The sequence below is a fragment of the Amblyomma mixtum genome, chromosome 8 (assembly GCF_055824585.1).
Source record: "Amblyomma mixtum isolate Tamu chromosome 8, ASM5582458v1, whole genome shotgun sequence".
Taxonomy (NCBI): Eukaryota; Metazoa; Arthropoda; class Arachnida; order Ixodida; family Ixodidae; genus Amblyomma; species Amblyomma mixtum.
This window is the reverse complement of record NC_143019.1, coordinates 11,463,601-11,474,362: the sequence shown is the minus strand read 5'-3', so window position 1 is coordinate 11,474,362 and position 10,762 is coordinate 11,463,601. Positions and strand designations below refer to the sequence as shown.

The following is a 10,762-nucleotide window of genomic DNA, read 5'->3' as shown; positions in this document are numbered from 1 at the left end:
TACTCTTGCTCAAGCGCGGTAAGTCAAGCGCGCATCTTCGCCTGCATGCAGCGCACGAGCACTGGCGCATGGTCAGGGTGGTACACGTCTGCGCGACAAGGTCTTCACTGCACTCACACTCTATTGGTAAAATACTTGCTTTAAAAGTAGTGCGCACGACAAACTAGTGATACCATTACTCCTCTTTCGTATCTAAATCCAGTAATTATGCCTTGAAATGATTATTCCTCTTCGGCTGTGAACACCGGTGTTCCGTACTCGAAGGACTTACCTTAGAGGCTTTAAAGCAAAAAATGATAATGGAGTTAACTTCAGGAAAAAAAATTTAGTTCTCCAACGAAAGCAACCTCACCTTAGAGAACGGCACTGGTGGCATTTGTTGTCGAGCCTCCACTCTACTGTTTTTTTTTTTTTTAAGGCGGCTGCTTTCAGGAAGGAAAAAAGTATTGCATTCCAAGACAGTAAGTTTCAGCTGAGGTGTCGTGGTCTGATATTTTGAAACAGGGAAAGGTGAAGCAACAGAAAACTGTGGTCGGGGTAGTTGAAAAGGAAAGTAAAGTAGAGAGGTGCTATTACAGCGAATTCGCTGCGCCGCTACAGCCAAAGTTTCAAGACACAACACTGCACGACAAAGGACGCGTCTTTACGTGTATTTCGGGCCACTTGGTAAGGTTGGTAAAATTTTTATTAGTATAATGAACATTCTGATAAATTTCTTGTTAATTATCTCATAGCCAACAAATAGTACAACAGAAATCGTAATTTAGATATGAAGAACATACAGCCAAGCTTGCGCCGTAACTCACAGCGAAAGACAATTTTCAAACCCGGCACGAACAATTGACTGCATCACGTGACACTGCACATGTCTTCCTGAATAACGCACGCGATAGGAACCACCTCAAGATAAAAGTTTTGGGTTACGAGACCCCGTTAGGAGGTTACGAAATGCGATGATAATCAGCAGAGGATCAATTGAGTAAAAACCCAACTTAAACACGAAAGCGATTAGAGCAAAGCGGATCAGTTCACTGACTTTTAAGTACAGTCCTCGTCCTCATGCTAAATATAAATAGCATATTGCGCAAAACAGGTGCCTTACCTGGTCGCCAAAGAATTAGCGATCATCTCATTCTGGTAAATAGTTTTGAGATCAGCAGAACAAACAAGCCTAATATTCTGCACAGCGAGAATTTTCTTCCCCCATTAACCAAAATATGTTTTTTTTTGTTATTTATGTGGCTTTATGGCAGCTGTAAAACTGCTTTGGCCAGCTCTGCTGGACATTTCTTAAGGTATGGTTGCAATGGCTTGTTACGGTTTTCTATTTAAAGTACAGAAAAGCTTGCCCAATGTGGCATTGCTTATATTTGTGTTCGAACAGCGTCGCCATGCGGTAGACACCACCGACGTCCCGCATAGTGTTGTTCTGGATGAATCTGCAGCAAATATTTCTACTGATAGCATATCCAACGTTGTTTTCTGGTTGCGGTTTACGGAACAATGCCTGACAGGCGACGTTCTTCGCGTTTATGGAAGTGTCTGAAAAGCGCCTGTGAATCTCTAAAGACTTCGTTTTTGCTCTCTGGAGTAATGACCACCTATTTAGCATGGCGTTACTTTATTTCAAGGGTGACGCTCCTACATACAAACATTTCGTGACGGGCCTTCATGATTTCAAACTTGAAACTCCATACTTGAGATTTCATATTCGGACACCAGACTCTGTGCTCAGGATATTCATTGATTCGGCGGGAAGAGCCTCAGATGTATTAGTAATTAATACAGCACTGGTCAAAGGAAGTTGTTAATTTTTTGCGGGGTCTTAGTTTTTAGAGAGTGCTTCTACCCAAGATATAACGCGCAAGAAGAGTCAAGACCGAGATATTATGCGTCAATAAAGTTTGAAAAGCATCCGGCAGTATTTTTAGAGTTGTGTTTGAGTTTCCTTAGCATTTCTATAACTCGGGAGTCTCATAAAAAGTGAAATGAGATTCACCTCTACTGAAGCCTCACTACGTATAAGTGACAACAGCAGCCTGAACATCGTCGCGGCTTTAATCGACGAGTACGTCATCATTCTAAACGCTAGCGCAAAAAGGCTTGCAGCCTTTACCTCCTAAGAACAGCATTTGAATCCTTGAATCCTGCCGAATTGTCAAAAGAAGGTGGAGCATAAAAGGGTTCTATTTCAAGGGCAGTGGCCTCGATCCTGGAACTGCAGAAAGCACCCCGGGAATCGGGCCGGCATGCGCGTGATGAAGTCGTCTCAAAGGGTTGAATGCGATGCTTAACCGCAAATATATTTATCCTCTGGATTTGAGTTTTCCTTTCACACAATTTTGTATATTAATGCGAAAGTATTACTAGTACATTCGGAGAGAAGCTGGCGGCGTCTGTGTTTTAACAGGAGCGTGTACTGGTAGATGGTATAGAAAATCCAAGCGATGGAACGAAATGGTGACGTCATCCACAGGACGTATGATGCACACAGTAAGCCAAGCACCACCACTTCAGGCAGCCTTACATACATGCCGCTCCTCTGTCTATAGAAGAGGAAAATATGCAGCGCAAAAAAACGCAAGGACAAAAGAAGAAAGGCGAACACAAGCGCATATTTTCCTCTTTTTTGATAAACCAACTAGCCCAAATCACCACACTTCACCACTTCGTGCTATATATACTCGCCACTTGCCGACTTTCATGTGACGCCAGATTTCGCGGCAACAATGGTACGAAAATTGTGACGCAACGGTTGGTCGTACAGCGTTCTGGTGGATGTCATACGATTTCTCGTTGCATATAGCTGAAATGTACTTGTAGAGTTGGAGGCTAGCTTGCGACGGGGATTCAAAGTAATGACTTATGTGCCTTCAATTGCCTGCCTTCCCACACTCTATACACCTTCCCTTAAGGCGCGGTTGAGGAGTCCACCGAATGTGATACTGTTACTGCTCCATTTCTTTCGTCAAAACCAATTTTTTAGTCAAAATCGGCATGCAACCGTTCCTCATGTAGCGTTCCGGGTCGTGTCACACATGAGCACGTGTGTGTGGGTGGTTTTTGTCTGTGGGTGGGTGTCAATGCGTTCCTATACGTAAACAAGTCTTAGTGTCTATGCCGAGGGTTTTTTTTTTCTTTGGCTACTATTTTGCCTATGGATCCTCTACGATCGTCTAGCAAGCATTTTTTGTATTAGTTGCCTAATTGGCGCTTGCACAATTCATCGTTCCTTGCAGCTCATTTTGAACTAGCCAAAGAGAGATGAACCTACCGAGATGATGCTGCCAGTTTCTCACCCCATAAGTGCTCCGTAGGCGCAGTCATTTGTTCCTTTTTCTTGTCAGTTTTTCGCTTTCGTCGCTTTATCTTTATATTTTTCTCTTGTGGTTGCACCATTATTTGGGCACTGGTACCTAATGCATTACCAAGAAACTTCCCATCTTAGGGAACACCGTTAGGTTTTCTTTTGCTGTATTCTTTTGGTTGTGCTTTTCCTTTTTGAGAGAGTTTTTGAAGTCGTATATCATATTTTTGCTGTTTTTATCGTTTTATCTCCTTAAATCACTCTAAGTCGGCTTCAACTGGTACAGGCGAGAGCATGGACAAATAATGCCGCTGTATTGAATATGTTTCATCACGTGTGTACATATATTTTCTGCATTGGTATAAAATTGTTAGTTGGAATCCTGACGCATACCTTGTTCACGTTCATGGTTTTTGCCTATTTTTCCCGCTTGTCACAAATGAAAGGCTACTGTCTGATTTCTTTTTCGTTCCGCTCGAATACCATTCCCAACCACTGTTATGCATTCTATTCTTTCTGGCGTGCAAAGTTCTCTTGAAGTAGATGTGAGCCGTTTGTTAACTCTTGCCGAATAGTAGAGCTAATAACTGAGGTTAATATCTAGAAATCGGAGTAATCTTGATTGTGCTCTTCTTTGCGCATGGTCATCTCTTGATGGTGGTGATCGGCTCCTATATATTAGACGTGGTGGAATTTCAAAAATAAAGCTGCAAGTTAGCGCCTGTCTTGTACACTTCTGTGTTGTCCGTGTCCTTTTTGCGCTATGTTTTCGAAGAGACGCAGAGACCTCATGCCAGAATCGTTTTATAAAAAATGAGTAAAAAAAACGATTGCGCGTTTTCCGTGAGAACACATAGAAAGCGTTCCCTTCCTATTTGTTTCTACTCCGGATGATGATCAAGGGGCGTTCTCTTCCAGTAAACACACTTCAAGGTTCGAGTCCACGCCTTCTATTTTGTTCAAGAGTGCACCGGATGGGGCGTTTTAGAACCCTTAATTGAGAGTGCAACGGGTGACATGCTCGCGACGCCTGGCGGCTTATCGGCGGAATCCAGCGGTTCACAGCGCTTTATCAATGGCCTGTTTCGGCCTCGATTCGTACTTTCGTACCAGGCGCCTGACGTGCCACGACCTTTATTTTCTTCTGAAGCCCACTGGACCACTTCAGTGAGTAATTTGTAGTGAGCGGCCAAAAAAGTAAGTACTACCGAATCCATGAGCAGAACTGCTCATAGTGAAGAAAATTTTTCAATTTTGATGATGCAAAATATACATTTTTGGATTACGATGACAATTTTAAGGCTGGACTTCGGCTCTGATGTAGCAAACATGATGTGCGATCAAGCAGATTTTATTGACGCCATGGTTGAGTCCGCCAAATTTGTGGAAATCAAACATGAAAGCGTTCGCTCACTGGTCGCCTGCTAAACGTTGCCACAAATTGTTCCATTCAAAAGCCTTGTTGAAACTCTTAGTCATCCTTCGCTCTATAAAAAAACACACAGGAGTTAATAAACCATTTAAAACAAAGTGCGACGTAAGTAAGCAAGCTCAGAGTATTAAACAGTCAAGTTTATACAGAATTAATTATCTCGACCAGCTCCTTAGGCTCCTTATCTGAGTCTTGTACAGACGTCCAGAAGGCCATTACATTCTTGGAAGCAATTGGAAAACCCAGATGTTGCAATAATTGCACCCTCCCCTCCCGTTTCTAGAAGGGTGCAATCCCGCGGCTCCTGTATAGCGAATTCAAGCAGGGTTAGCCGTCGCATGATGGGTGCCGTTATTGGTATTGCAAGAATATTCCGACAGAGGTAGGACGCGGCTAGGAGAAGTGACTCCAAACTTCATTAAGAAGAGAAAACTAAAGAGTGGTAGGGGTAGTGGTAGTGACAGAGCGATGAACATAAGAAGAAAGCAGTAACCCATATACGCATGTACATTCCACTGCAGGCCATACATTATTCTCGAGGAGCCACCGCGGTGCCTCAGTGCTTATAGTGCTGGCTGCTTCGACGCGGGTTCGATCCCGGCCTCGGCGGTCGCATTTTGTGAGAGCCTAAACGCCAGAGGTGCGTGTACTGTAGAATAGCAGAGCATGTCAAAGAACACCAGGTCGTTGAAATTATCCAGAGTGGTCCACTACGGCGTCCATCATGGCCTGAGTCTCTTTGGTAAATTAAACCCCTATGAAACCAAACAATACCAAAACGTTATTCTCGGCGTCAGTTCTTTGACATGTATCACAGAAAAAAAATATTATGTTTTGATCTCATTTAGCATGGCACTTTGAACGGAGAGAATGAAGGCATAAAAACAGCATTCACATCAAAGATCGAAGTGTAAATAATGTTTGTTATTGAATTATGCACATTACGTCACCGTCACTAAATACTAAGGAAGTCCAGGCCAAGGAGGTCTCACTAGAAGGTACATGATTATATGGCGTATACTGAATCCGCGTTAGACATGAATCGTGCAAGTGAATGATCACTGCCTGAGTGCATTGTTATGCAACCGCTTGCTTTCTAGCTAATACATTGGATAAAGAAAGGTGATAAAAAAGAATATTCTGTTTGTGTGATCCACAAGGCGAGTCACTTTATTTCGACAAGGACCAGTACCGATTTTGTAGTTCCGCGCAAAATTTTCACGGTTCATGTTATCCTTCTTTGTTCTGTTTAGGCTCGTCTATATAAGTATGCGCAATTTTGATCAACCGCAAATCTAGGAGTTCACTACTGGCGGAGTGCACAAAGAATGTAATAACTTTTTTCCTTGGATTACGTTTCCTTATTTTGATCTTGATGCTCCTAGAAATACCTACGTGGCTTCTAAACACTGAAAAAAAAAACTGCCCGATATTCCTATACGCATGTGCGTCACAGTACTCGAGTCCATCTACCTTTATATAATATTTACTTTATCGCACTATTCATCGCACTAATTATAGATATTTATAGAGGAAACTAAGTCTTTTCCGGATATATCTGCCATATCGCAACTCATATGAGTCTTTGCGGAGTTATTTTTAATTAATATGCTGGCGCTGCTTATTGCAAAAATGCATACGTAGAAGAGAAGAAAATGAAGTTAAGAAGTGCAACTTGTGAAGTTAACAAGTGCAAACACAATGAACTCTCTTGCAAGAAATTTGCTGCACTTGATATTATGGGCAGAAATAAGATACTTCATGTTCTCAATCAGAAACCACTTTTTCATAACACTTTCCAGCACTCTTATATCGGTCAATGACGGTTTGGTGTAAAAAATGATTTATGTTTTGCGTTGATACTGGAATACTATCAACGGTATGTCAGCGGTGTGACTTCATAAATTGAAACTTAGTGTGTGCAACAGAAGATTGTACACTCTTCTGACTGCCAATGATCAAGCATACTTTCTGCAGCTCTCGATTGTGCATTAAGATCACATAGGTTCAGTACAATTATGAATTGAAAAGACTAGCGCTTAGGCTGGGACGAGACAGGACAGGACGAGCTCTCAACTTCTTTTTTATTTATTTCTTCATCTCCATTCTAAGGGCTTCTTTTTTAAAATTAATAAAGAAGCACCAACTATCTCAGCTTTCGGCCTTAAAAGTATATATTTGGTACGAGATTTGCTTTCCTGTTAGGTTTTCATTCCTCATAGCGTGGTGTTTGCTTGTTATCGTGTGATGTCTGCGAATGACAGGTATCACATTGCAGGTCACCAGAAACATGGCGTTTGTGAAAGTTGTTGCTGCGGTTGTTGTCATGGCTCTTGGAGTTGCAGGGGATCCGTTCAGCACGAAAGGTAAACTAGAGTGGTATTTTTTTCCTCTCAGAGGTAGAAAAGCGCTAATTTACATGCGCTGAAGTGGCGACATGAAACAACGAATGAACCTACTTGTGTATCCTCCTACAGTAAAGGATAGTTTCAACGAACTGTAAGCGGCAGCGATTATATGCATTTGCTTTCGTGGTACAAATGTACCTTGCTGTTGTGGAAGGCTGTGAGTGTTGTAATCTTCGTCGATCCCTCTACGACAGTATTCGCCTTGTTAATCTGCTGTTGCTGTTTTCCCCTGCGAATGATAAGCACTCTTTTTCTAGTATAGGTCACTTTTTTAAGAGCCAGATTGCATTGAAGCCAAAATGCAGTTTTCGTGCTTTTATAAAAAAAGTTCCACCGTGACAGAGTTTCACAGAAAGAAAACAAAAACACGGAGTTTTTTTCTAACTTTCGAGCTGCCATTACATGCGGCACTTCAGTCTTCACAAACATAAAACTCTGAGTACCTGGTCAGAAATATAGGCGGTAAGGAACACCTCTTTGAAAGTAGCTAGAAATCCACTTAAACAGAATAATGATCATACTGTTCTCGCACTGCGCAAAATCATTATTTCGTCTTGTACATTTATCCCAAGTGCTCTGTCGTTACACTCATTGGTATTTAGGCGGGACAAGTGTGTTTTATTGATGTAACATCAAACGACCGAAATTTGTCAGCTGACTTACTTGTTATAAAAGCTGGGTCAAGATATATATGACAATCGAAGCTGTTAAAGCACAAACGTACTCTACTCTTCCGATTCTTATTGCCCCATTGTTCAACCGTAAACACATCCCACTGCGAGAGAAACTGCTTTTGAGCTTTTAAATCTTGAAAGCGTATGGTGAACTCCCATATGGAAATAAAAATTGCGGATATAAACAGCTTTGGTGATATGTAAAAGCTGCATATTTCATTTATATGAATGATATGGCTTTGTTTCCATGCTTCTTACTTTCCCTTAACGATTTTTAAATTTTAGAACATACACGTTGGGCCTGAAGACCAGCTTTTTCAAGGAAAGGTTTTTAACACTACTGGCGAAAGTAATTGGATGTTATATTAACTTTTAAGAAATTGAAATAAGTGGCTGTGCTGATGGCCATAACCTAGAACTCGCTTTTGTATTCTGAGGCCGAGTAATTTCGTTAAATAATAGTCACTGCTAAACCATGAAGCTTTCAGGGAGGCGCAAAGACCTACGCTAAGGAAGTTAGGAACATGAGGAAAAATTATGTTTGTGAGTTCCAAGATGGCAACAGTATCACTGCGCAAAGAGAGCCATGTGCTAAATATCCCCACGTGATCTGTATTTCTTAGCACTAGAGATCCTTAAGCATTCCCCAAAACGCTTTGAGTACAGAATGACCGAACTGCCGCAGCTGCAACGACTATCAGGAATCCCTAACAGCCGCAGTCCGGTTTTTTGGCATTTGGGGCTAGTCCTCAGCAATGCAACGAAAGTTCCGATGGAAGAAAAATTGCGGGAACTGCGCCACCCGCCGCTTTCATGCGCTGTTACTCCTTCGTAGTGGTAATTCTGTAGTGTTTGCTTACTGATTAATGACTTAATAAAACAACATTGGCAGCATCTAGAAGATCATAATTTATCTCGGCTGAACAAGGAACTCCTGTACGGCTGAAACTTGATTTAAACGGCAAGCATAAGCTTCTTATTAATTTCAAACCCTCTTTTACGATGAGAAGCCTGGCGTGCTGTCAGGGCATGCAACAACTCCAAAATGCTCGTGATACAAATTACACGTGTTTTTATTTTTCAAATACTTTTTTTTTCGTTTCAGGTGCGAATTGTGACCTGCCGGACGTTCCACTTGAGGACGAAGTTGACAAACTGCTAGAGAAGTTGCCAAAAGCCTACTTCGCGGCAGACCCGCGAGGCTTCACCCCTGCCTTTGCTGGCCTAGAAGTTGGTGACGTCAACGTGACCGGTATGAACAAGATTCGGCGAACGGGACCAGTCGTTCCTTACTGCATGAAAGGCTCAAGCATGGTACAGGTAGACCTCATCAACAAGGCGGCAGTTCTATTCACCGTTCCCTGGAGGTCTTGCTCTGGAATTGAAGGCAATATGCTGCTCAGCGCTGAATACTCGCGGTTTACTGCAAATCTGAATGTTGACAGCAAGGGAAGGAATGGGAAGTACCTGTCGATGAGTTCCGAGAATTCTACGCTGCCAGTGACGTCATACAAGGTCGAATTTGTTGTGGAGGGTCTCGGTGACTTCGGCAGGATTTTTAGCGGAGTGCTGAGCAACCTGTTCCCAACATTTTTCTTGGAGCTGTGGATGAAAAGTTTCTTCTGGAGCTTCCATGCGGCCCTCAGGGATGCACTGGAGGAAAACAATGACGTCTTTTAATTAGTCCGCCTTGACGGCTGGTTCTAGGACGCCATTCCCAAGCTAGCGCAGCCTAGTCTGGCGTATCAACTGCGCGCTTCAGCAACACTCGCCAAGACTACGGAAGAAGGATGGCTTTGAACCAATAAAAGTATCCCCTCACATATGGTTTTTGTATGTTCAACAGCTATCTACGCGCCGGATGGTGTGTTTGAAAGTAATAATTCATCCGCTACAGCGTCACCTGCAGAAGAACCGAAAACTCAGCGAGTTGGTGCATTATTCAAGGGCTGACAAACAACTTGTTCTTTTTCTTCGTTCTTGTCCGCCGTCGCGGCGCAGTTTTTAGTTCTTCAACGTTGCCTGACACGCTATCTTATCTTCTCTCTCAACGTTTCCTTGTAGCGCTATGAAAGATAAAGATCTCCTCAACCGTGCCAAAAGACTCACAGATATTACAGTTCCTCCTTCATGTTTCGGTGTCTGCAAGCGGCGCTGGCAGTGACGGTCCTAGCAGACGCGTCTCTGTCAACCAACCAGCGTATTCAGAAATGCGTCTACGGTAAACACGGTAAAACATCGCTGTCAAGCAACCGTGAAAAGATTGGAACATCATCAGGTGATAGTGGCGTTTTTGGCATCGCTAGGGATGCCGTACGAAAAGAGTCTTGTGGACGCCATAGCCCTGTGGTCACGTTTGTGGCTACACCTTGGTGTTTTACGCTTTTATCGGGCAGAAAGAATCTATTTAGGCTTCTGACATGTTACAGCTACCAAATGATACGAGCCAGATAACACTCTCCGCGCGTGTTACACTGGGCGCAGTTTTTCAGCAAGCCTCAAAACTTCCCTCGCGCTATCATCTTCTATGGTGTGGATATTTACTAGTGTTTTTATCCTCCTCCTGCCCAAAACGTGAAAAGTTAAAGACCAAATCATTACCCTGAAATTTTCTCATTAATGTGCACCCATTCAAAAGTCAATACCGAGATTATGCTAGCTTAAAAAAATTGTGATAGTGGCATGTAACCAGTTAGCCACCGTTAACATCTGGTCCGTTTTGTGGTGATTAGAAAAAAGTGCCGAATTCGAAGATTTGTCACATCGCCGTAAACTTGCTCATTTAACACTTTTCAATAAGTTTTGTCACCACCCATTCCTTCGCAGTGATTTGTTTCAGTCACCTCATGCCATCTTTCCACACCGCGGTAATTCCTTCCAACCTAAACGCGTAAAGTGTTATTCACCGCTTTACTCCAATTCATTAATTCCCCGTACTATC

The 10,762-nt window shown here is 42.7% G+C and overlaps 1 protein-coding gene across 2 annotated transcripts; it reads left to right on the top strand.

The window, feature by feature from the left end:
• The first annotated feature begins 4,379 nt into the window (after window positions 1-4,379).
• On the top strand, window positions 4,380-9,644 carry LOC149331338 (uncharacterized). 2 transcript variants are annotated; one of them, XM_089555469.1, is made up of 3 exons: window positions 4,380-4,504; window positions 7,018-7,105; window positions 8,927-9,644. In XM_089555469.1, exons 2-3 carry the CDS (start codon window positions 7,030-7,032, stop codon window positions 9,499-9,501), a joined length of 651 nt encoding a protein of 216 aa, XP_089411595.1. In that variant the 5' UTR covers window positions 4,380-4,504; window positions 7,018-7,029; the 3' UTR covers window positions 9,502-9,644. The 2 variants fall into 2 exon arrangements, with proteins under 2 accessions (XP_089411595.1, XP_089411596.1); XM_089555470.1 differs by having other exon boundaries at window positions 4,407-4,504; window positions 7,004-7,105.
• Window positions 9,645-10,762: the final 1,118 nt, after the last annotated feature.